Source organism: Hippoglossus stenolepis, chromosome 12 (genome assembly GCF_022539355.2).
Source record: "Hippoglossus stenolepis isolate QCI-W04-F060 chromosome 12, HSTE1.2, whole genome shotgun sequence".
Taxonomy (NCBI): Eukaryota; Metazoa; Chordata; class Actinopteri; order Pleuronectiformes; family Pleuronectidae; genus Hippoglossus; species Hippoglossus stenolepis.
Window position 1 is genome coordinate 20,690,834 of NC_061494.1, and position 26,165 is coordinate 20,716,998.

The 26,165-nt window shown below is 41.6% G+C and overlaps 2 protein-coding genes and 3 non-coding genes across 12 annotated transcripts in view; 3 read left to right on the plus strand and 2 right to left on the minus strand.

Annotated features, from left to right (window-relative positions):
* Positions 1 to 7,392, minus strand: part of LOC118118875 (LIM domain-binding protein 3) — a 38,312-nt gene extending 30,920 nt beyond the window's left edge. For 6 of the 7 annotated variants that reach the window (XM_035172348.2, XM_035172347.2, XM_035172345.2 and 3 more), the window contains exons 1-2: positions 4,099 to 4,178; positions 3,509 to 3,708 (exon numbers count right to left, since the gene is read on the minus strand). In XM_035172348.2, the coding sequence (XP_035028239.1) occupies positions 3,509 to 3,708; positions 4,099 to 4,159 (261 nt within the window). In that variant the 5' untranslated portion in view covers positions 4,160 to 4,178. Of the gene's footprint in view, positions 1 to 3,508; positions 3,709 to 4,098; positions 4,179 to 6,915; positions 7,011 to 7,088 lie in introns of those variants that run through there. The other variant, XM_035172344.2, reaches the window with a different exon arrangement.
* Positions 7,393 to 8,715: 1,323 nt separating this feature from the next.
* Positions 8,716 to 26,165, minus strand: part of LOC118118876 (melanopsin-A) — a 29,586-nt gene continuing 12,136 nt past the window's right edge. For both annotated transcript variants that reach the window (XM_035172351.2, XM_035172350.2), the window contains exons 2-11: positions 21,829 to 21,971; positions 19,871 to 20,004; positions 17,955 to 18,158; positions 17,682 to 17,853; positions 17,355 to 17,531; positions 16,996 to 17,103; positions 15,294 to 15,489; positions 15,021 to 15,185; positions 14,015 to 14,071; positions 8,716 to 13,833 (exon numbers count right to left, since the gene is read on the minus strand). In XM_035172351.2, the coding sequence (XP_035028242.1) occupies positions 13,657 to 13,833; positions 14,015 to 14,071; positions 15,021 to 15,185; positions 15,294 to 15,489; positions 16,996 to 17,103; positions 17,355 to 17,531; positions 17,682 to 17,853; positions 17,955 to 18,158; positions 19,871 to 20,004; positions 21,829 to 21,971 (1,533 nt within the window). In that variant the 3' untranslated portion in view covers positions 8,716 to 13,656. The remainder of the gene's footprint in view (positions 13,834 to 14,014; positions 14,072 to 15,020; positions 15,186 to 15,293; positions 15,490 to 16,995; positions 17,104 to 17,354; positions 17,532 to 17,681; positions 17,854 to 17,954; positions 18,159 to 19,870; positions 20,005 to 21,828; positions 21,972 to 26,165) is intronic.
* trnat-ugu lies at positions 20,146 to 20,219 on the plus strand. The gene has a single exon. It is a non-coding gene; the product is annotated as a tRNA-Thr (tRNA).
* On the plus strand, positions 22,141 to 22,222 carry trnas-cga. The gene has a single exon. It is a non-coding gene; the product is annotated as a tRNA-Ser (tRNA).
* On the plus strand, positions 24,092 to 24,173 carry trnas-cga. The gene has a single exon. It is a non-coding gene; the product is annotated as a tRNA-Ser (tRNA).

The window sequence follows — 26,165 nt, forward strand, 5'->3', positions numbered from 1 at the left end:
GCCGTCCCTCGCTTATCCAGACGCTCACTGACGGCGCTGCAGGAAACGCAGCGTAAATCCACGGCTGTCATAATGACGGCAGATTATCACCACATGGCACCGAACATGGGGACGCAGATATCTGTCAAACAAAGTGTGTGTGCGTGTTTATTTCCGTCATTGGATAGTAACATATTTGCAGTGAACAGCTGCAGATTTGTGTGTTTGAATGTGTGTCTAACAGGCTTGTCCACACATACACACACACAAAGATTTACAGTACCGACTTTGTGCAGGGTGACTGATGGAATATATGGAAAATATGGTCTGTTGAACCCTGAGTAGAGTCTGTCAGGCAGACCCCACAACCTCCATCCATTAGGAGACGTTGGTGAATACACACTGACGTCCATGAAGTCACCACAACTTTAGAAGCTTCCTCACATTAAAGCAACATTTTATCTTAATGTATTATCTTGATTAAAGTTTGGTTTTATGGTTCAGTGAGTGTGAATATGGAGAATGTTTCCTCTTTCATTCCCTGAACGTCTGCTTTATGTAACTTCGATCTCCTGTGAGAAGTGTGGAACTGACTGAGAGTCACAGCTTCAACTGTCAGAATCAGGTCCAGCAAGTTGAAGAGTGAAGCTGAACTGGAGATCAGTTAAAAAGACTCAGAAGTCATTAAAAACTGTTTATCTCCAATGTTCAGCAGGAAACTTTTAAAATATGAAAAATTCTTCATATTCAACGAATTTCCATCCTGCCAATGATCTCCTCGGATTGTTTGGATTCAACATGTGATGTTTCATGACCAGTAAAATCTTTCTCACTGTTAAAACAGCTTCCAAGATGGCTGCATGGTGATGTAACAGGAACAGAGACAGGACCGAACAGAGGGAAGCTGCTCGTCAGCTGTTCCTGAATGACTGAGCCTGCTGACAGTGTGTGTGTGTGTGTGTGTGTGAGTGTGTGTGTGAACAGCTGCTGGACGTCATTGTGTGACTGAGGACAGACAGATGATCAATTTCTGATTCGTTGATTGCATTGATTACATCATTGATTGATTACTTATCAATACTATTGTTTGTTTAACCTGAACTGAAACAGCCACATCTGGAAAATCCTTAAACCTAAACCTGCTGTAAAGTCAGGTTCAGTGAGTTATCTTTTCATCAACTACATTTCCCAGGGAAGTCTTGAACTGTGTAATCTTTACTACTCAATTACATTTAGTCACAAATATTGATTTTTATAATTATCAGAGAGGTTCTGCAGCTAAGTTTATGATTTCTGAGCAGATTTATAAACTGCAATTCACATCTGAGATAAGTGGAAAGTCTCACAGAATATAAAAATATGTTTCATGTCTGAGGGTTTGAAGGGTGAGATGTGTGATGCAAATTGCAGCAATCATCCGCTGTGTGTGTGTGTGTGTGTGTGTGTGTGTGTGTGTGTGTGTGTGTGTGTGTGTGTGTGTGTGTGTGTGAGACACTGCTGCGTCAGCGTCATCAGACAATCTACCAGCACTGATTGCTTGTTGTTTGGAGCTGTTTTGATATTAACCTCACATCTTTTGAACAAGGTCTTCACCACCATTAATAATTTTCTTTGTGCACAGCGATGATGTCAGTTATAACTCAAATATCAAGCATTTTCTTTATTAAAGTGCCAGTTTTGAGGAAAAACGTGTTAATTTAGTCACTTTTCCAGCATGAACACATCACTCAACAGCTGAGAGTGAATGTAGAGAATATATGATATATTTTCTTGTTGTTTAAAAATGTCAGAGATGTGCATCATTGTGTGAACCTCTCATCTGCAGCAGCAGACACACTCAGACCACTTCACACCCTCTTCTCTGAGGATTACTTTTTCTCAGAATCAAATCTCTTCCAAAAATCGATGTCAATGTTTTTAGGCTCCTTGCTCCTCAAACCCAGAAACATGTTTCCATCAGCCTGCTCCTCCACTGAGGCTCAGCTGTCAGATCACCAACACCCGAAAACTAAATCCTCCGTCACCTCAGTGGCAGCTTTAAAACAGTCTCCATGTTGTTTCTGCTGGATGAACATGCAGCACACAAGGGATCAGAGGTCACAGTGAAGAGAAGACACTTAGAACACCATCCATCCAGTCCACTCATCATCTCATTCATATCCTCCGCCTCCAGGGTCCTCCCGTGTTTCCTGTACTACGCACATGCTCATCCCCGATCAACCCTGATGACATCACGAGGGGTCAAAGCGACATTAAGCTGCTCACATTTTTCTTTCTCCACTTGTTGTGCATGGTTGACAACAGTGTAGGCAGAGCAGGCAACTGACTGGGGCCCCGAGCTGAGAGGAGACAAACAGCTGATCATGTTACTTCACAGAAATGACAATGACTTGTGCAGGGCCCCCCAGGTCCATTTAGCCTGGGTCCCTCAAAGTCCCTTGAAACGTCCCTGTACACGAAAATACTAATTTGTTCATTTTTCAATCAAAGAACATTTACGCCTTTCTGTTTTGCAAGAGCTTTTTATAGACTTCCACATATAAACAACCTTGAAAATCTGCAGATTTCCTCTCAAAATCAATATACATATATATTGATTGTAACCCTGCTAAACACCAACAAAAAATGGACGTATAGAGCTTGTGTTGGGGAAAAGAAAACAGAAAATGAATTCCCTGGCATCTTTCAGACATTTAGCCGAAGCAGAATGAACGTCAAGCCCAACAAGCAGCCAACAGAGAGAAGGTCAAAGGTCAAGGATCCCAGCATCCAGACAACAGTTGCAGTAAATAATCTGTGACTGAAGAAGCGCACGGTGAAGCAGAGGGAAGAGAAGTGTTTCCTCTCTTTTTATTCCTGCTCCGTCTATTCAGAGACGAAGCTGTGAAACCAACACCAGCTCCAGTTTTAGGCCCCGGCTCTGCTTTCGGCCTCCCTGACAAATCCTAGCAGCCGTCACGCCCTCCGGGGCTGACGGGGGCCGACAAAGGGGCCACAGGGTTTAAAATCCACCACAAATCAGTGCTTATTATCAAAATGAATCAAAAACACAGCAGGGTCAGATTTAAAGGATGACAGATTTTTTACACTGGTTTCCATTCATTTCAATGGACAGACGGAGGTCTTTGAGGCTGATTTCCATTTTCAGATGAATCAGAATGAATGAAAAAGAACTGCAGACATCTCCTTATCAAATCATCACGTTCCTACAAGTCTGTGGAACCTTGTTTTCTGAAAACACGTGAACAAATAGAACCGTGTACACAAGAAGTTACATTTTGTTTGCAGTGGCTGGAAGAGACGACAGGAAATGAGGTGCAGAACATGCAGAAAAAGCTCCAATCAGAGACTTTGCAATCCTGGTTCGTTCCCCCAGCCGACCCGCCTCGTTCTGTCTTATTTCAAGATCCAGACACACCTCAATTTGAGCTGAATCTCTATTTATGATTTTCTTACTGCACCAACAGATTCCATCACTTGTTCTTCAGCAAATAAGATGTTTCGTGTCAGTTTTTCAGCTGGTTCTTACCCTGGAGATGGTCAGCGGCATGTTGAAGTCCTTCCCTCCCTGCAGCCTGAAGCCCCAGGGGCCGGGGCCGGGCAGCGTCACATTGTAGGAGCTCATTCTTCCAGGTGAAACTTTAAAGATCCTCTGAAGTGGTCGACGACAATTGAACCAAACTTTTTTTTTGGAAGGGACGGGAGCGAAGGGCCGGCGCCGAATAGCCTCTGAAAGGAGACAGGTGAGAGGTGTGAGACACAAAAACTGACGTGACACTAAAAAACTGTGACCAACACACAAGCCCAAAGACTCAGAGAGAACGAGTCAGGGAAGAGGAAGAAGCAGAGAGAGGAGAAAGAAGAGGACCTGCCTGCTCAGACGAGCTGAAGTGACAGCCTAAGAATAGCCAGAGATAGCACTGTGTGGCATTGTGTGTGGGGGGGGTGGAAGGGTGAGGCAGGGTGAGGCATGGCAGGGGGGCCGAGGGGAAAGGAGGGGGGGTTGGACTTATATGGCGTGAAAGGGGACCCCTGGTATGTCCGGCTCGCCGTGATTCACCGGGGCCAATATAGACCCAGCAGATTCTTCTAGACACCCCCGCCCTCACCCACCCTCACCCCTATAACGCCAAGGGTCTCCCTCGGATCCAATCAGGGGCGACGCCAGGAAACGTCTCATTACCTTTGTGACGATAAAGCTGAAACAGAAAGGGCACGAGTTTAGTGTCTTCGATTCCTGAAAGGTCAGTGGCAGATGGTTATTACGGCAAGGTCACGGGTTCAAATCCTGCCACCACATATCACTCCCGGAGTTGCCTTCGACCAAACCGAGACCGAATAGATTCTTTTGTTTCAGGTTTAGTTTCCTTTACTTTTTCATTCATCATCTTTATTTTCCTGAATAATCGAAACATAATTTATGTAAATTCATGATCAGTTGCCAAGATGACAGATTCAAATGGTTTGTTTTCCCCTATTCAACAATCCAAAGCTTGGTATTTATGTTTCTTCAGCAAATCCCCCGGGAGATTTCTGATTGAACGATTTAACACAAACTAAACATAGACGTAGTGTTGAATGTTTCAAACGATCAATCTTAATCCAGTAAACAGCAGGACATGTTTGTTGGGGGATGCTTTCATCCAGATCTGGTGCTGTAGTAAGAATCTGGGCAGCGGGAGGGAATCAAAACAAACTAATGAGGGAACGTGTCTGATGTGTTTTAAACTATAAATCCTGTCAAATCACAGCATCAGTGGTGTGTGTGAAAACATTCTGAGGATGAGTAAAGTGTTATAATGTGCAGGAGTGACAACAGGCAGATCTGAGGCACGGTAACAGATGCATGTGGGGCTTTTATTTTGGCAGGTGATAACAACAGGTGAGGATTTCCTGCACACACACCACACACACACACACACACACACACACACACACACACACACACACACACACACACACACACACACACACACACTGCTGAGTGGTCAGTATGTGTGAGGTTTCATGTGAAGAGGACAGAAATATATCTTAGTTTTATCATTTATACTCACCTCATTCATTTGATTATACATTTTTTTGACCTGTACTTTGACTACTAATTTATGTAATTTACAAATTTACTAAATGATGTAGTGGACTGTTGCATTAAGGAATAGCTACACTCAGCAGGTACTTTTACTGTGATACTTAAAAAGTATATTCAAAAGCAAGAAATTACTTAATTTTACACAAGCAGAAGAGTTGATGAGGTACTTTTACTTTAATAAATTGTGTCTATTTATTTGTACTCCCTCCAGCACTGGGTTTATGACCTATACTGCAGCCACCAGGGGGCGATCCAGATGTTTTGGCTTCACTTTTGGGAACGGTCATGTCGTCCATCTTTATGAATCCTGTGGGTTGAAGGCAGGACAGACACGGCCACTGTGTGGAAAAATACTGACATTTTAAACGTATGTAGGTAACAGAGGGACAGCCCGAGCTGCTCAGCCTCTTAAATCACCCGCTAAGTTTAGACGCCTTTGTCACAGAGGAATCTGACAGAGACAACCTGGAGATGGTACGTTCCCAGCATGCATCTGGCAACCACACAATTGTTTTTAAGGTAAAATATGTAAGAACGCAGTCGTTACTTTTTATTTTCTTCTGAGTTCACTGGATAGCAACCATACACTGCAAATAAATATGGATTCCACTTCTAACTGTAAATTGAGACCAAATATTTCAAATATGGGTGCTGCCATCTTGCCCTTTGGATGTCTTTTGGAGTCTGTGCAGTAGTGATTGTGCAGTAGAATCAAAGTCACGCAGATAAACTACATATATATCAAGAGGTAGTCTCAGCTGTCAATCAGGATGTTTTAGCCCGTTGGATATAATCAAACAAGTAATTAAAACCAAACTGATCAGAAACATGAACACTTGAACAAACATCAGTGTGATAAGAACTACCTAAAACTAAGGAATCCATTTTTGACAGACATTTATTATGGCTGCAAATACCTGGCAAGCCAATCTTGAATTTTGGGGGTTTGGTCCATGTCCCATCTGCTAATATTGAGGAGGCGGGTTTATGACTGCAACCAGCCACCGGGGGGCGATCTAGATATTTGGGCTTCACTTTTAGGAGCCATCATGTCTTCGGTCCGTAACCTTCCTCCCTCCTCATCAGGTCGTTTTAATTTACTGATCCGACCTTTGTCACAAGCAGCTCAGTTAAGAAGCTGTTTAAAATGACAAACTATTCACAAGAGCTCGGGGGTCAGTGCAGCTTTAATAATGCTAAAGGATCACACACACACACACACCCACACACAAACACACATTTTCCTTTTCCAAACTTTAATGATTTTGCCTGAGAGCTGTTTTAACATGTTGATCCCATAACTATATTATATAACTATAATATGTTCAAAAGGATCTTTAAATAGTCTTTGAACGCTGCAGTGAGCGGGAAGTAAATGTAAAGAAAGAACTATTACGTTTTAAAACTTTATAAATCTAACAGTGTCATTGTTTTACTGCTCATCTTACTAGTAATTGTATGCGTGTCTGTTTTGTATTTATGTTTATGTGCTTGTGCTTGTAATTGTTTTATCACCTGTTGACCTCTTTACTGCCTCTGTCCTTCATGTCGTAGTTATTTCATTGATATATTATTTATGCTCCGTTTGTGCTTCTGTGTTTTTCACCTGTGTTTATATGTTTATATTTTTATCGACCTGCTGATGAAAACTGTCCTGTATGACTGAATCTGACATGTTCACATGTTGGACACATGTTCATTAATGTCTAGTGTTACTTTTAGATGAATAAACATAAAGATTAATGAATAAAACCTAATTTTAATGATAATCAAACAGTTTTTCAGGTTGAATTCCAGTGTTTGTAGCTGATGTAGTTGAAGCTGAATAAACTGACTCTACTGTTCACCTGCTCTCAGGTGTGTCACCGCCCGCCTGCTCCTGCTGCCTCCCGCACTCCGCCCAGCAGCAGGGCCGCACCGTGCACAGAACCCAGCGAACACCCTGCAAATAAAATTAACCGAATAAGTTAAAGTTATAAAAACAGTTACACTTGATTTCCAGGCCTGGAGTCTAACTGACCAGCAGCAGATTCAGCGGGGGACAGCTCCCGGTGTGACCCGGCCTCCGGCGCTGAGAGCCGGGCGAGCGGTGCCACTTGTTGCCGGCTGGTGGAGATGATGGCGGGGCGGGTGGAGGGATTAAACCCGGACTGAGCAGCGGGACAGACGCCGACAGAGACGGTGTGGAAACGGGTAGAGAAGTGAAAACCTGCCGCTGAGTCTCTCACTGAAGCTCCGTGAACTGTCTCACACCGAGCGGACTTTCTACGGCCCGTAGTCCGGGATCCTGCTCCGGTGCCCGGGCCGGGCAGAGCAGCAGGGCGGCCGGGAGGAGGAGGGAGGCCGGGAGGAGGAGGAGGGGGAGGCCGGTGGATTTACAAGAGCTGGGTTTATATTTAAAGAGGCAGGAGTCAGTCAGAGACTGGAGGATAAAACCATAGAGTGTGTATAAAGATAAAACCAGGTTCATAGACTGTATATAAAGATAAAACCAGGTTCATAGACTGTATATAAAGATAAAACCAGGTTCATAGACTGTATATAAAGATAAAACCAGGTTCATATATAGATTGTGTATAAAGATAAAACCAGTCGTAATATCATAGACTGTATATAAAGATAAAACCAGGTTCATATCATAGATTGTGTATAAAGATAAAACCAGGTCATATCATAGACTGTATATAAAGATAAAACCAGGTTCATAGACTGTATATAAAGATAAAACCAGGTTCATATCATAGATTGTGTATAAAGATAAAACCAGGTTCATATCATAGATTGTGTATAAAGATAAAACCAGGTTCATACCATAGACTCTATATAAAGATAAAACCAGGTTCATAGACTATAAAAAAGTTCAGTAAACAGTTCAACCATAGACTGTATATAAAGATAAAACCAGGTTCATATCATAGATTGTGTACAAAGATAAAACCAGGTTCATATCATAGATTGTGTATAAAGATAAAACCAGGTTCATACCATAGACTCTATATAAAGATAAAACCAGGTTCATACCATAGACTGTATATAAAGATAAAACCAGGTTCATACCATAGACTGTATATAAAGGTTCATATAAAGATCATTCAGGTATTAGGAAACACAAAGGCATGTTCCAGACATTTTTATATCTCAAGATAAAGTGGAAAAGTCGAGAAAAAGTCAGGATCATTTCTTCTTAACGCTTTCAGTTTCGATAATTAAGTAGAAATGTTGAGAAAAAAGTCAAAATGTCACTTAGTAGTTTTATTTATTTTTTTGTACTGATATGTACGGTGTCCGAGAGAACTTAAAAAAAGTTGAAATGTCGAGAACAGAGTTGAACTAAATTATAGTTTAATTTGATCTGAGAGTTTCTTTTCAAGAATAAAGTTAAAATGTCGAGAAAAATGTGAAAAGTTGAGAATAAAGTCAACATTTTAAGAATTCTAATTTCGGGAATTGTCAAAATGTCTGGGAAAAAAGTCAGAGTCTAGAAAAACTCTTTTACTGTTGTAACCACAGCTGTTACATCTGTGACCTATTTCAATGTGATGTTGTCTTTTTCACCTGAAACAGATATTTCATATAAATAGTTTACGCTGAACAAAAGTTTGGACTCGCCCACAAAAATTCTTTGACACAAATGAAGAGGTACACACTGAATAATAGATATTTATTTAGAAAAATAAATAAGACCAACACAGGAGTGAGAAATCATCAATAAATCCTTTTCCCATTTTCAAACATCAACCCTTCGGAACAGAAACGTCAATACACAAGAACTACTATATCAAACACCTGCGTTTATATTCAGTATCATTACTACACTGTTGTGCGGTGTGGAGATTTACTGCATTATACTGCTGATTTACCATATACTGCACTTTCTGCCATCACACTCCAGCAGAAAATATTAGGAAAATATGCAGAGGTTGAGGTTTGTGTTGCTAACAGGATGGAAGTGAATATACATATTTGAATCAAAGCCATCAGCGCAGTTTGAAAGTTGTAGGGCTGAACCTTTCAGAATATGTAATCTGATTATCTATCCTTCCGGCTTTAAACTACAACAATGTATTTACGCTAAAGCAGTTAATCTTGATAAGGTTACGCTGGTGGTATAATTCAGCTAATTGAACAGTTTATTGTAGTTTATCTAAAGTGAAAATATTTTAGCTGTATGTAAACTAAAGCTAAACTCACATGCCAGTTAAAGACATTTTGGGTAATGTTGCCTTTCAGTGTAAGTTAGTTCTATATCAGCCAGTTTAGTCTTTACCAACAAAGCTTGTTTGGTTTGGCCAAAAAATTGCTGAGTTGGTGTAGCTAACAGTTAAGCTGCTAATATATTTGGTTTTAGCTTGTGTTCAAGATAAAGCATCTAATCTTAATCAAAGTTATAGGTTAGCTAACAGTTTGTTGTAGTTTAGCTATAATGTAAAAAGCTTTTAGCTAAAGGTTGACTAAAGCTAATCTAACAGACCAGTTTTAGACATTTTGATTTACGTTGCCTCACAGATTATTTTAGTTCTACGTTCGCCAGTTTAGTCTTTACCCACAAAGTGTAGCTAACAGTTTATCCGCTGAAATATATGGTTTTAGCCTGTGTTCAAGCTAAAGCAGCTAATCTCGATTAAGGTTATAGGTTAGCTAATTAAAGTTTGTTGTAGTTTAGCTTTAACGTAAAGAGGTTCGAGCTAAAGGCAAACTAGTTAATGGAACAGACCAGTTTAAGACATTTTGAGTAACGTTGCCTCAGTTTATTTTATTTCTTCGTTAGCCAGTTTAGTCTTTGGCCCCACAGATGGTTTGGTAAAGCCTTAATTTGGATTATCTATTGCTAATATTACAACACTTTAACAGCCCAGTTAGCATCTACAACATATTAGTAATGTTAGCTAAATACTAGCTTAGCCACGAGACACACTAGCATGGCTCAGATTAGTGAACAGTTCGACGTTACAGCTTTTTATCGGTTAAGACTGCTACAATCTTTAGTTTAAGTTTTGTTGAGGTTTTGTTGTCTTGGTTGCATTGATGAAAATCTGTCATGAGAGGAAATCTGTACGTGTTTTGTGAAAACATTCAATTAGACTGTTGGGGAATGTTCGTTAACTCCACACAGACCAACAGGTACGATTGGCTTTTCAAGAGCCACTTTACAATCAACACCAATATCCCTTTTAACCGCCGGTACGAACACCAACAACATCACAATCACATTCCACTAAATCACCTTTCAGCAAAATATACAATTTAAAGATGCAAATAGGAAAATGAAATAAAGAGAGGGAGATAAAAACAAGCTGAACAACACCAGAACACGGGGACCTTTTGAAAACCATTAAAAATAATTTGTTTCTTAACAAAAGTGCATTTGCAGGCCTCAGGGCTTCCAGCATGAGGGGATTTTAGTAAGAAAGAAAACAGACATTTTGGAAAATCCTACTGATTGTCACTGTACCAAGATATTATCCAAATCTGATATCAGATGGAAACACTTTCATGGGTCTTGGACGTGTTTAGCCTGGATCAGCACAAAGACTGGAGGCAAGAGGTTAGCTTAGCTCCAATAAAGTGGAAAAACACCCAATCTCAGTACTCGAATCTGGCAGCAATGATCCTTAAAAACTAGCTGTAATTGAATACTCTCCAAACTTTTTGGTCACGCTGTGGTTTGAGAATGTTTGAGAATGTTTGTGTATAGTTTGGTACATTTGTCGGTAAACTCCGTCCTGTGCTGTCCACCTAACTGCCTGTTAAAAATGTTAATTCATGCCAAAACCATTTGTTCATAATAACAAAGGCAGATTTAGCATTGAAGTAACATTTTAATATACAATTATTTCAGATGGTACAAGACAAAAGCAGCTATCTATTTGACTAAAATTTTTTTATTTTCACTGAAATGTCAAAACCAGAGTTTTATTAGCTAAAGAAACTACCATCCACGCTCTTTAAAGACACAGTATTTTTCTTACCATATGGAGAGAGGGTAAGTAAACAGTCAAATTTAAAGTTGGGTTCAATCTCACATTTATGTTTAACTCACAGCGAACCCCTGTCACATCACTCTGAGAACTGAGCTGGAAAAAACACAACAGAAGAATTCAATCAAAAGCAACAGACAATAAAAATACAAACAGAAAAATTGCAAAAATGTGCTGCAAATAAATCTCAACACACAATTAATTCATATTAACACTTTGCTTTTTCTTAAAACTTGAGAACACTTTCGCTGGAGGGAAACGAGGAACTCGTCTAAAGAGAACAAAACATGAAACATCACGAGTCGTTATTTAAACGTTACGAATCAGGGACAAGAAAGGAGGAGCAGGAAAACTATTTTCTTTAGGTTAAAGATTAAGTTAAAGAAATAAAGGAAACACTATCAGATATTTGTTTGTCTTCAGTTGTATAATAAGCAGTTTCAAATTAAATAAACTGTGTCTCACTTCAGGGGCCGCATCCTTCTGAAGCCTCATTTGTAGACCAATTACGTCACAGCGGCGGGATAAGAATGTCCCAATTCGAAGGCTCTGACAAATGCGGCCGACAAATGTGTCCTTCCATCCCCAAACAACGGAAGATGTCAGAAGAATTTATTTTTAAATGAAAGTACTCAACCGAACAGCTTGGAAAATATTTCCAACATCTTTAATGAACCAAAGAACGTTTTCGTCCGTAGCTTTGTTGCTAGGCCATGGCTGTAAGGGTGGGACAAGCTGGGGGCTAGTCTCATTTCGTTTCGGCCGATGTGGTCTACGCAGTCATTGGAGGATGTAGTGGATGTCGGCTACGTAGAGCCGGTTCATCTAAGGTGGCAGTCGCTGACTTGAGACACGGCTATAGTTTCCTGAATTGATGTTAAAAGATCCTCCACTGATTAGACTTCCCCTCTGAAATGTGTGTGTGTTTTCTTTAAATCTGTGTGTTCTCTCTGAGGTCTAATCATCTAGAAGAACTAAAAACACCCGTGTGAGTGTGCAGGGTCTTTACAAACAGCAATCATCATTAAAAAAACTATTAAAAAGTACTAAAAGTATTTAAGAGTGAGTGTTGTTTTCTCCAAACACTAATTCACTGCATCTTTAAAGAGCAAAATAACACTAAATAAACCTTCTTGAGATTTTCACGTTGATAAGCTAATTTATGCTGCCTTTACATAAGCATTGAGATTCGTCCATTGCTGCTAACATGCTAACATACATCCATGCGGTTTACATTAGCACAGCTAAGCAATTCGAGCGTTGCACAACAAACATGAAGGAGGAGAAGGTTGTTTCTGTTGTTTCTTACAATCTTACAAAGTCTCTCTTCAAAAAGTTCTGCCATTGTTCAAATTTCTTCCTTGTGTCTTATTGTCAAACTATTGGCTACACTGCCCCCCCTGATTTCTCTTGGTACTGCTCCATTTCATCCATATCCGTCAGCTTCTAGAGGAAATGAACAAATATGGATGAAATGAACGATTATGGACAGAAGGCTTCATCCATTTCTGTATCTAACGTTGAGCATTAATGAGCCTTTATCCGATGTCAAAAACTCTACAGACAAGGAACCAGCTCGTAGACCTTTAAATAAAAAGCGATTCTGTGCCAGTCTTAATGTTTCTTGAGCTCTAATAGTATGACATAATAATAATAACATGTATCTGCTACTTGCTCAAAAAAGGAGGAAAATGCATTACAGTCTCTTTTGGCAATAACCTTCAATTTGTGTCTGAACCTGCAGACTTCTCAACCTCAGAATCAAATCAGCAGCCTTGAGAGTCTGTTTTCAATTTTTTGAAATAAACAATCCAACATTCATGCGGGATGAACATAAAGTCATATTTAGAAACCGGTGAAAAGGCTTTGAACGGTTGGAACTTAGTGTTTGACATCTTGAAATCTAATAAAATAAAGGTTTTGCAAATTTGAAAAAAAAGTTTGAAGGCTTGAATAATGTTTTGACAAGCTGAAAAAAAGTAATGTCTCTGCAAAACATTTAGTTTTCTTTCCTCACAGATGCAGCAGTGTTTCCGACGCGTTTCAAATGTATTCCTGTTCTCTCTGTGTATGTTTGTTCTTTACATACTTTAGATATTTGGATCTAAGTAGCTCATAAAAGCTTTAGTAGCTACAGTTTATATTTCAGTGACTCCGATGCACACAAAATTACAATTTAAGTAAATCTAAGTATCGATTCAGGATTTTGCGGCCTCGCATCACGTCACTTTCTGGCTCTGGTTCAATAATTTCAAATCAAGCGAGTGAGCAAGTGAATGAAGCAAATTTCACACTCTATCGCGCTGTTTGTGTGTTTCATATTTGTTGTAAATTCACCAATAGGGGGGACTGGAAAAGGAAGGAAGTGGGTTCAAGCTTAAATAAGGTGTTATGTCGCTCTTTAATGCATGAATTGTTATTCAGATTTCTCAGCCTCGGTATCAGTTCTGGTTGAAACCTAAATCAAAAAAGAAATGTAAAATCTAATAATTTCCTCTGATGGTTTTGTCTGTGTCTTAGTTTCAGGTGTGTTTGAACTCTACGTTTCTAGATATCTGACTGGACGTGAGCTGATGAGGTGGCTGCAGGTGATTGGCTGCTGGAGTTGGTCTACCCGTGCCCTGCCCCCCTGTTGCTGTTGTTGTTGATGTTGTTTGTTTTGGTGCGGGCGTTGCGTGAACCATTCCGTCCAATGGGAAGGAAGGGGCTGGTCTCTGAGGTGACGACGATGCTCGGGATTCGACTGAGCGTGCCTCTCATCACGTGTCCGTCTGCGTAATCTCCGCTCTGTGACACAGGAAAATGCAATTGTTATATCAACAACGATTAGATGGGTTGGATTTTACTGCAGCCAGCCACCAGGGGGCAATCCAGATGTTCTGGCTTCAGTTCTGGGAGCTCTCATGTCAAAATTTGGGTCTTAATTTGATAATGTTTGTAATAATTCAGATTGCTGGCAAATACTCACATTTGGGACGCTGCTGCGTTCACTGACTCCCGTCTTCGAGAAATCTGTGTCGTAGGTCTACAAAATACAAAAAATAAAAATAGATAAACTCATAATGATAAACGTCCTCCTCATGAACACCTACTGTCACACAGAGGAAGTGCAGTATTCCTAAATCATATTTTAATCAACCAGAGGACAACTAATAAAAACTCATAAAATACCCTGATTTTTAATATGCGTTTAAAATTAAACATCAGAATTCAGTCAATGATTAAGATCTAAAAGAGGATTTTCTGGTCTGAGCTAAAAAACGCATTGAGCAGATTAAAGAGTTAAAAAAAGAGCAGCAGATTAACGTGAAACACCGGTGTACAACACAGATCCGCTTTCACTGCCTCAACTAACCCACAAAATGACCCAGAATCCTTCTCAGGTGACCCCTCACGTCCTCATCCCTGGCTGAGTGCAACGTTAATAATCTGCATGACGGGTAAAATGCCTCCTGACACAGTCTGTGAGGGTCCCGCTGTGGCGATCTGCTGTCTAATCCTTCTCCTTCTGTTTTCACGCTGTCTGAAGGTCGACCAGGACAAACTCAGCAAAAAATCTGATTCAAGATTTAAACCTTTCAATATAAATTTTTGCACACTTCCCCGTCCAGTTCGTAAACCCAGCGCCCGTCAATCCTCTTGACAAACTGTCTCTCTGACTCGCATTTGTAACATCGACTGCAAAGATGGACGACGCGTCTCCACTAAAGCTTCCTGTATCCGAGAGGCTAAAATATCCTGGATACAGGATGAGCTGTCAATCATAAAGTCTCAGCCCCTACTTTGATTTATTTAGTTTCATCCATGTCCAATCTGCTTACATGGAGGAGGTGGGGTTTATGACCTTTACTGCGTACAAGATGGTTTGGCTTCACTTTTGGGAGTTGTCATGTCGCCCATCTTTATTTACAGTCTATGTTTGTACCATAAAGACTAACGATGCGTTTAGATCTAACATGAAGCAAATTCTTTACCTTCTCGAAGATGCCCGAGTCGTTGCTCTTTATCTTGGACTTGAAGCTGGACGAGGGTTTGAAGTCGGGCAGTTCAGTGGTGTCTCTGCTGATGTCACAGGAGACCTGGCGGCTGGCTGGTCTGGAGCCCATACTGGACAGATCAGCCTCGGTGTCTGTCAAACCCTGCGAGGAAAACACACTTTGACGTACACACACACACCTGAGTATCTCCTCTCTCTCTGTTGTACATCAATGAACATGCTTTCACAGCTCGAACAGGTAGGAGCTTACCGATTCGCTGTCGGACACGGAGGAGAGGCGGATCTTGCCGGTGCTGTGCTGTCTGAAATGGCTGCTGATGTCGGACGACTGGCTGGTCACAGTGGAGCGACGCGTCGACACAAAGCTGCTGCTGGTAGAGCGGAGGTCGCGAGGATGAACGCAGAGCAAGACACCGAGAAATGGGATATACTTAGCCAGCGCAACCCTGGAGAGAGAGAGAGAGAGAGAGAGAGAGAGAGAGAGAGAGAGAGAGTTTGATGTGACGCCACCTGTTGGTTTGTGAGCTGCTGTTCTGAAGCCTCTGTTTGACATTTTGTTCAGCGCCATCTTGGTTTTTTTAAACCAGAAGTAACCATATTTGGAGGAGCGGGGGGTGGAGCCTGACTGGGAGCTCGAGGACAGTGCACGCCCACCTACACCTGCCACCTGTACCCATTGGAGGGTACCAGCTGTCTATCACACTGTGGTATCCAACCCCCAATACACCCCTCCCCAGGTGCTCAACCACATCGGCAGAGAGCATCGTGTGCCTGGTGAACAAGGCATTATAAGACAATTCTATACATCTAGAGCCTGGAACACACACTTACTCTGCCATGTGAACTATTTTATTTATGTCTTTATTATAACTTTTAGTATTTTCAAAGACTGAACGGGTTGTTGAGATGCATTAGTGTTGATCTTCACAAAAGCATAAATTCCAAGGAGCTATATGTACGTTGCTAAGTAGCCATCGTGTATGAAATGCTGTTTACTTATTAATCAATAATGAGTTCATCATCAAACTTCATTCCTCTACTTGTCAAGTCGTCTCCAGCGGCTAAAAGCATGATGTCGTTGTATAAAACCGTTATTTAAGCTGTCTTCTTTTGATCCTGCAGCTTTCAAATCTCTTAACAATCAAGGTCAGGTGTCCCGCATTAAACCATCTCCTGTGTGTGTGTGTGTGTCTTCTTTGCAGCCCAGTTAACATTCAGGTTAACTGAGCAGCGATTAGTTGGGCTGATGTTTCAGAGCACTTACAGCAGTGGTGCTCTCTCTGATTGGATCGATCCTGGATCAGTGGCGGCGGCGGCTCACTGAGCTGCGATCATGTTTATGTTTAAGGCACCAGTCAAATACGGAGTGAGTCCAACGAATGCTTTAACATTCAGGGTTCTTAAAGGAAGTGATGTGTGGGTATTTAGAGGAAAAGAGAAATAAGTCGAGTATCGAACATTTTTGTAAATACTTAGGAGGGTCCACTCAGGAAAATGTTGATAAGCGTTTAACAAATTTTTCTGTATTTTCTAGTTTATTGATCTAAATTTCAAATTCACTTCCACACAAATAACTAGATATTATTGGTATTTAACTGTAAATCACAAAGTTATGTTCAAGAAAGGCAAACACAATTTTTAAAATAATAATTTATATAAAATTTACAGGCCCATAAAATAGATTTTCTCTCTTAACTAAATATTTTTCTTGTATAAATACTTGAATATCATGAGTTAGTATTAAATCACTGCAGCAACTAACACTTTCTCCATTTTCCATTTAATTAGCTACAAACTGCGTTGGTCTGTATTGAAAATATCCTCGTAACAACCCGAGCTAATTTTGAGGAAATTATGTTGGAAGGAAATTAGGTGGTTAAATTATTTGTTGCCGTTCGAAGCCGCCAATCATAGCTCACACAGTGAGATGCAACCTTTACGCAGTGTGTTACCTGTACTTGGGGTGTGTAATGGCGTAGATGATGGGGTTGTGGATGGCGGAGGCCTTGGCGATGACGGCGGGCACAGAGTTCATGTAGGGAGTCAACATGTCGGCGTATCTGCAGCAGGAAACAGAACAAACTCAGCGAGATGTACTTGTGATGGTTGATGGTCGAAATGTGCATCTGAACTTCAGCATCTTATTCCCGTAGTCCTTAGCCCTTATATACTGTATCACCAATTTGGCTTCTATCTGGGGCTTTTGTCACCAAGTTCCGAAACTCATCGGCAACAAATCGGATAACTGTTTTAAAATGTAAAAGGGATTTTATGTGACTTGTGTTACATCAGCCTGTGTGTCGTGTTTTACCCGGCGAAGGCGGTGAGGGCAGCGGCGGAGTACGGCGACCATGAGATGACGTAGAGCAGGATGACGATCAGGGCGATCTTCGCCATCTTCCACTCGTTCTGCAAGCGATGGTAACTCTTCACCGAGTCACGACCGCTGGTGTGACTGTGAGTGCTGCCGTTAAACTTCCCCACAGCCCTGCACACGCACGCACACACAGCACACACACACACACACACACACACACACTTACATTTACATTTAGGATCACCATAACCTTAATTTTTTTAATTAGAACACAGAGCAGAAATAACACACAAACACACAAACACACACACACACACTGACTGGTTTGTGTTGCGTATGGCGCGGAAGATGAAGACGTAGCAGTAGATGATGATGAAGAGTGGCAGGAAGAAGACGAAGATGAAAAGCAGCATGGTGTACGCTCGCACCGACGGCGTAAAGGTCATGTAGTCCCAGGAACAGGAAGTCAGCAGACCCTCCGGGACATAGGCGCCTTACAGACAAGACAGAGACAGAAGTAACTAGTAACTGTAACTGAATAATTAGGACATGTAACATGTGTGTGTGTGTGTGTGTGTGCGTGTGTGTCCTCACTCCAGCCAAAGAATGGCGGCAGGCTCCACCCCAAAGAATAGAGCCATGCAGCCATAAGTACGAGGAGGGCCCGTTTCCGTGACAAAACGCCAATGGAGGTCAGAGGCCTCGTGATGACGAAGTAGCGGTCGATGGCGATCACCGTCAGCGTGATCATGGAGCAGATTCCAAAGAGGGCGCCACAAAAGGCGTACAGCTCGCAGCCTGCAGACGGAGGTATGAAGATAACAGGTTAATGTTTTACTTCCAAACATCTCGTACTTCCTGTCGACACGTTTATAAACTGTACATGATTTAACATCGTCTGATTGGCTGAGAAGGTGAAACAGAGCGTTCCTGATTAGGGTTTGAACGCTGGGAACTGAGGCTCCAGAAACGCTTTCCAGGTGAAACATCTGCAGGTAGTGACACAGACACACACACCATCCTCACACCTCATTAACACCGCTGTGTCATCTGGGATCTCCGCTTGTCTGCACCACCTGCGAGCCTCCACCTCCTCATACTCTGCCTGACATCACGTTTTATAAAACTTCATCTGAGCTTGTGTGGAGCATTAAGACTCCAGTCCTTGAAGACACGTTAATCACAACCAATAGAAAAGATGAAACGAGGTCCCGGCAGTCAAACAGTGGATTAATGAACACATCAATACTCTGCACTTTAAAGGGTTTTGTCAGAGACTAGCACAGTTCATCAAGGTCTGACCGGCTGACGTTCACTCAATGAAACATTTCTGAGAGAATTAAACCTGCCTGGACGGATTAAACAAGGGAGAAGAGAAGAGATGAGAGCCCGACCGATGTGGGTTTTTGGGGCTTATACCGATATTAGGAAATCAAAATTTAAAGGAGACATATTCTGCTCATACGCAGGTTGATAATTTCAATTAGTGTTATGACTGTAAAATGTTTACGTGCTCTAATGTTCAGAAAACACATCACTGTCCTCTGACTGTCCTTCGCTGCAGCTCCTCGTTTCAGCCTCTGTCTCAAACACTTGGTTTTGGCCCCCCCTCCTGATAGCCCAGTCTGCTCTGATTGGCCAGCTGACCAACTCTGCTGTGATTGATCAACAACAATAAAAAGAAAACACAAGTACAAAGAAATATATAGAACATGGACAAAGAAAACAAACATTCTAAACGTTATTCTGCAAATTTTTTTCTGTAAAATAAAAGTGTTCTTATCTGCCAACACTAATGCAGATATGTGATATATGTGTAATTCTGATATCTGTTGATAAAGCAGTCGGACTTCATGTTCTTTTATGTGATTTATTTCACATCAGCGTCTCACTTACAATTCAGCTTATAAAAAAACGTTCCCCTGCTCCTGCTCTGCTCGTCCTGCTCTTTCTTCTCTTTCCACTTTGGGGAATTAAAAACCCGACGAGCCGTCATATTAAAATGACCTCGGAGCGAAGAGGATTTGCTCTAATGCAAACAGCTCACTTCTTCTGTCTGAGCGGAAATTCAATAAATTCTCTAAGGCCTAGAAATGAAAAACTGATCAGAAGGAGTGAAAGCAGAGGGTGAGAGAAGAGGAAGGTGAGGATCATGATGGATTTTTACTTTACTCAGTTAAGACGTGTTTTGAAAAGCAGAGGAGAGACAGATATTTAAGCCACATATTAAATCTTATATTTCTTTTAAATTGCTGCAGTTTTCGCAAAACACTCCAGCTCCTGGAAAATACACTTAAATGTATTATTTCTGGTTTTGTAAGTGCTGACTGGCCTCTGGTTCAAAGTCGCTGTGTAATCTACAGGTGGAACATTTCATCTGGATGATGAATCAGCCTAAAGAAGAGGATGCATGAACATCTAAACCCTGTCTCCTCCATTAAAGCAGATGGGTCACGGAGCAAACTAAACTTTTTATCTGTGATGTCCTGAGTGTGAGTGCAGTCACGTACCTTTCTCTCCGAAGATCCACCTCTTGTGCATGCTGGTGGTGAAGAAGATGGGCGTCTGAGTGATGCACATCAGCAGGTCTGTGATCGCCAGGTTAATGATGAACATATTGGCCGGTGTCCTCAGGCTGCGACTCCTGCAGCACACACACACATACACACACACACACACACATTAACACAACTGATGCTGGGTTTTATACAAATCCAGATGTTTGAAAAGGTCGGAGTTCTGTTGCGTCCAAGTGAATTTCTTGCAAAACAAACATTTTGACACAGGCGCTGTGGCTTAGCTGGTCAAAGCACCTGTCTTGTAAACAGGAGATCCTGGGTTCAAATCCCAGCAGCGCCTCAATAAACTGTATGTGAAAGGATGGAACATGAGCCAAGAAAAAACTCATCATTTGCGTTGTTGATCTTTCAATGTTTTTCTAAATTTATCTTGTGATCAATAAAGCATCAATCTATCTATCTGAAGATGTTTTTCTTTAAAGGGCCAACGTGTACAAATTGTCCAACTGTTGAATTCATACGTTGTAGAACTCATGTCTGTTGTAAACATTAGGAAACTACACTCTTTGCTGCCGCCTCCTGTTCTGTCAGAGGAGTAGAGAAATTCTTCTTCCTCTCATGTTGGACCGAGCACAAACTGGACGCTACAGTGACGAGCTGTCACCTCCTGAGGTTCAAAGTAGCATTAGGAAACAGGCCGAGCTGCAGCTAGCTGGTTAGCATGTTAACTTCAGCTACACGTACGTCTTTGACATCACATCAAAAGTCTCATTTCTTCTTCTTGGCTCATTTACACCAAATTAAACCCAAAAAACTGCCACATTAACCTCAGGTTGAAGTAACATATGGTTTTTGACGACACCATGGAAAAGACCTGACAACTGAGACATGACGTCTGTTTTAGAGGCAAAGAGCCTCCATGGAAAAATCACTCAGAGCTGCTTCAGTCCTACATTACCCCCATGATCAATGGAACATCCATCATGGTCTGATTTTAACGAAGGATCAATACCTGCCCCACAAAGGCTTTGATCGATAAGTGGATCGAACTCGTCTTTAAGTGCTGAAGCTTCTTCAAAAGAGTCGCGAGAAGTGGCCACTCTGTGTTTCAGATAAAGACGTTTGTCTGTGCTGTGATGAAAGATAAAAGAAAGAGTGTGTGGTCGATGAATCGTTACGGGTTCCTGATCCTCTGCTTATCACAGCAGGAGGAGGCTCGTCGCCCTCGACTCTGATTAATGCTCCGTCTGCAGCTTAACGAGAAACCTGACAGTCCATCACATCACGCCAGACCTTCCTCTGAGTCTCCAGGTGGAGAAACTGCAGCTCTTGTCTATTATTTCCACTTCAAGCATCGAGCTGAGGCAAAGATCCTCCTGTCAGCGACGTTTCTTTTATTTCAGCTCCAGCAAATCAACTAAACTAAACTAAGTAGTGTCAACCTGTGCAGACCTTTCAAAGAGCAAAACTTTTTAAAAACAAAACTGAGCTGTTTTCTGATAATTACGACCTTTGTTTCATCTCTTACTCAATAGATGAGTGGAACGCATGTGGAAAACATCGTAAGTGCATACACAATGTAAATTACTTATGTCGATTACTTTTTTTATGATCCAGCAGAGGGCGCTCACTTTCATCTTGACCTAAAGTAAGCTAGCAATGTTACGTTGTTTTGCTAGGAACATGGAAGATGCTAACAAGCAAAGCCGTGCAGAGTGGACAACTGCGACACCATATTTGAAGACATTCGAACGAATAGTGAGTCAGCGTATCATTCGTTCTGTCCATATTCAATTGAGAATCCAAGTTTTTTCGTTATTTTTTTATTAATCTGGTACCAAAGAACAAATACTGGCTTGTTTTTCATACTCATCTCGATATTGAACAATAGGAGAGATACAAAATCGGCCTTGAATTTAAACTGATCGATTTTGAGGAGGCCGTCCTACCTGCTGAAGGCGTAAATGACCAGGAAGTTTCCCACCATGCCGGTGATGCCAATGGCGAGGATGACAGAGCCAATGGTGTAGTGGGCGTGGGCGGGAATGTCCACGGTGGGAAAGGGGTACGTGTACTTGGGCACCATTGCCACCTGGGGGACAAAGCAGAGAATTACATGTAAAATTGTTGATTCTGCGAGTTGTGTTTCCTGCTCAAATCACGAACCATTTTCTGAACATAGTTCAGAAAACAATCAAACAAATCAATAGACTAGACCAGTGCACCTTCATAACCACGACAGCAATGATAGCCTTGCAGGTGTCATGGTGGCCGAGAGGTTAAGGCGTTGGACTCGAAATCCAATGGGGTTTCCCCGCACAGGTTCGAATCCTGTTCATGACGATCTGTCTTACACTTAAATCACAGTTTGGAACCAGCTCCATTCATCCATCTGTTGGACTTGTGTTGCTGTGTGTTTCAGGCAAAAAGCTTTGATTTGATTCTTAACTTATTGGGACATTTATTGTTACGGTAACAACGATAAAAACAGAATAAACAACTGCCCCCTGGTGACCGGCTGCAGTATAGAGCTCAATGGTGTGACCAAGTAAAAATCCCATTCAAGTCAGTATAGAGATTTTGATTTTCACCCTTAATATTTTAACCATCCAAGGTAGACTCAGTAAAAGTATTTTCCGGTAGAAGCCACAAGTCTGTATGATATCAACCGCGTTTTAAGAAAAACATGTTTTATTGGCAATTCTGAGGAGAAGCACTGTACCACCAACAATCCTCAGGTGTAATTGCGACTTCTCTGATTGGTTGAGCTCACTGTTACCATGGAAATGTTTACTACCACTGTGGATATCATGTCGGTTCCCGGATTAAAATTATAGATAAAGTATTTATGTCACCATATATATTACACCTCAACATAGCATTGAGGTATAATTATTCAGAGGAAGAAAAAGTTTGGGTTTAAAGCTTGAACCTGCTGCCATGGAAGACTGATCGCTGTTTTAGGAATTTGCTGAAACTTTATACCAATAACATTATTGTTCCACACTGAGGAAAAGTGTCACATTCAAATTCACTTCACTAATCACCAACCGCCAGCCTTAATTTCTTTTTAAGTCTAATGTCTCTAATGAGCCTCCTCTCCTCACGTCTCACATCTCTTCATCCCGTCTCCCCGTTGCCACGTTAACAGCATTAATTCCTCCGCCGCCCTCAGACAAATATCAGGCACATCTAATCAGAGACGGGGGTCACTCAGAGGATCAGCCGCTTTAATTTGACTGGAGTTTTCATAAGAATTGTTTAAAAAAACGAATGGACCCTGGTTTCTCACTCCACCAGTCCATCCTGCACATCTGCATGAGCCCTCCACACACACTGAAGCTGTATGTGAGAACAAACGTCTGAGTCACTTGCTTTAAAACACTTCAAACTCTGAAGCTGCAGAACCAGGAACACGACTCAAATCAATTTTTTTATCAGCACGCTCCGTTATTTCCAAAATGTCTTATCTGTTATATTATAAGTTTGTATTTTATTCTTTGGTGAGTTTTAATTGAATCATTTTATCTCCCCTCACTGCAGGTTAACCATGACCATCACTCTGCAGGGTGCCGTACATCAGGAATGAGAACTCAAGCTCAAGTCGTATAGATGTTTCTCAGCTTGTTGCCATGGTTACACAGTTTGGTTACTGTAAATGGCACAATGAATGTTCATGACGGCCGTGATTAAAATCAAGACAAACTACTGCGTTAAACAGTTTAACACGCCTCATCCAGCCAATCAGAGCGCAGAGTCCCGTGGATCCGGATGGAAGCGAGCGCTCCTGTGATGTTAATGCTTCACGTCTCCTGCGGTGACCCGTGAAACAAGATCAAATGTTGCACACACGAGTCACATCCAGAGTGATTTGGTTTAAATGTGTGTTGAGAGTCTTGTGCTCAGATCTTGACAGTCAGCGCTGAGAGGGAGAAAAAAGAAGAGAGACGGGTGAAGGACACGTTGACAGTGATGGAGTCGGGCATGTTGTGACAGCTGACAGCGGCGCTGAGGCAGCAGGCGACGAATATGTTCAAGGACACGTTCACCTGGACGCAGCCTTCACAGGGTGAATCAGCACAAAAGTCATTTGTAATGAGTAAAACTCACACATCACTGTGGTTTGGTGGTACAGTTGGTTCATCAATAAACAATCAATAGACTCGACCAGTGCACCTTCATGACCATGACAGCAGTGATAGCCCTGCAGGTGTCATGGTGGCCGAGAGGTTAAGGCGTTGGACTCGAAATCCAATGGGGTTTCCCCGCACAGGTTCGAATCCTGTTCATGACGATTTGTCTTACACTTAAATCACAGTTTGGGACCTGTTCCATTCATTTGTCTACTGGACTTGTGTTGCTGTGTGTTTGAGGCAGAAAGCTTTGATTTGAAAAAAGTTATTCCTCAAGTTAACAGGACATTTATTGTTATGGTAACAAAGTAAAAATCCCATTTTCAAAATAGAGATTTTTTATTTTCACCCTTAATATTTTAACCATCCAAGGTAGACTCAGTAAAAGCTATTAGACTGTAAAATGTTTGTATTTTCCTGTAGAAGCCACAAGTGTGTATGATATCAACCGCGTTTTAAGAAAAACATATTGTATTGGCAATACTGAGGAGAAGTACTGTACTCTCAACAATCCTCAGGTGTAACAGCGACTTCTCTGATTGGTTGAGCTCGCTGTTTCCAGGGAAATGTTTACTTCAACTGTGGATATCATGTCGGTTCCCGGATTAAAACTCGAGAAATTTACTTCTGAAACCACAGCGATTCCAGAAGGGGGCGCTCACTGTTACAGTCTATGGTTCATAAACCCCACTTCCTCCATGTTAGCGGATGGGACATAGACTAAACTAAAACATGTTATTTCATTTTATGCATACATCTTCAGTGTTTATTCCATAAAACTGAAAATAGTTTTCATATCGGCAAATAGAAATGTAGATACTGATACGGCTGTGAGAGGCTCAGATCGATAGAATCTTATCCACCAATTGATTAACTGGTTGGACTTTATACTAGTTATTAATAATTAAATCGAGTATCAAAAGTAGGTCATGAAGCCTTTTGTGTTTCAGCTTCATTATCCGAATGTTTTCCATCACGTTAGCCGTGACTGTTTTTGTGTATTTTCTTTTGGCCGCGAGGTCACAAATCTCTCAGCACATTAACTCGGGCGGCGCGGCCTGTCACAAAGGATTCAGCATTTCAGCGGCAACCAACACTGCTGCGTTTGACTCGGGGAGGATCGGTCTGATCATTAGAAACAGTCTGTCTCCTCCTCTCACATCCCTGACGGCTCCAGTCGACGGCTTTTCACCTCGTTTCTCCTCTTTCCTCTGCTTTTCTTCTGGCTCTAACAGAGATAAAACAAGTCTTTTGGACAATTTATCAAATTGGTGTCTGCGCTGTGATTTTTCAGGTCACGAAAATCCCATCTGATGATTGTTGTGAATTTGCGTAAAACTTTGTTGGGATTGTGATTGGTGCTCCGGAACCGTCAGAAAGAGACAATGTCTTGTAGAAAGCTGAGGACTGACAGGTTGTGTCCTTTAAGAGACAGTGAAATCCACATTTCACAACAAGAGCGACGCCGCTGACCGGTGATGATGTTTTCCGTCAGGTGAAGTGGACTCAGAGAGGCGGCGACGCGGCTACTGTCACATTCAAGGAGCTTTGGAATCTGACGACGGGATGATGCTGACGGATGCATGTTGCTGTCACTGCAGCCTGATGCCTAAGCAGAGTCCTTAAGGACCCTGTGACGGGCTGATGACCATGTGACCTCAGAGTGACAGAAGTCTGATGAGGCCGATGATATATCTTTGCAGGAGGAATAGTTTCCACCTGAGGACGAATCCAAAATCCTGTTTACTCACATGGATCTCTCCAGACTGTCAAACACCCAGATGAGAGGAAGGAGGAGGTTTAATTTGTCTTTCTGCAGCACATTGCTCCAAACCTGCCATTTCTACACTGACGCTCTTTAAATGCAACATCACGTTAAAGCAGTTTGGATCTTTTACAAATAAAATCTATAGAAAATTTAATTGAAAATAAAAGAGCAATCCTGAGTAGTTAATTTAAATGTGTGCGAGCTTCATGAGGCCCATATATGAATTCCTTGTTGGGATGTAATCGGCTGCGTCTCTGAACACGAGCTAATTACTGACTAATGAGAACTGAGACTTGTTCAGCTTCACATGTAAATTATCTCTGTGACTTTACTGAAAGGTTGTTTCTTGTCATTACGCTCGTTATATCGCGTTGAATTAAGGAGC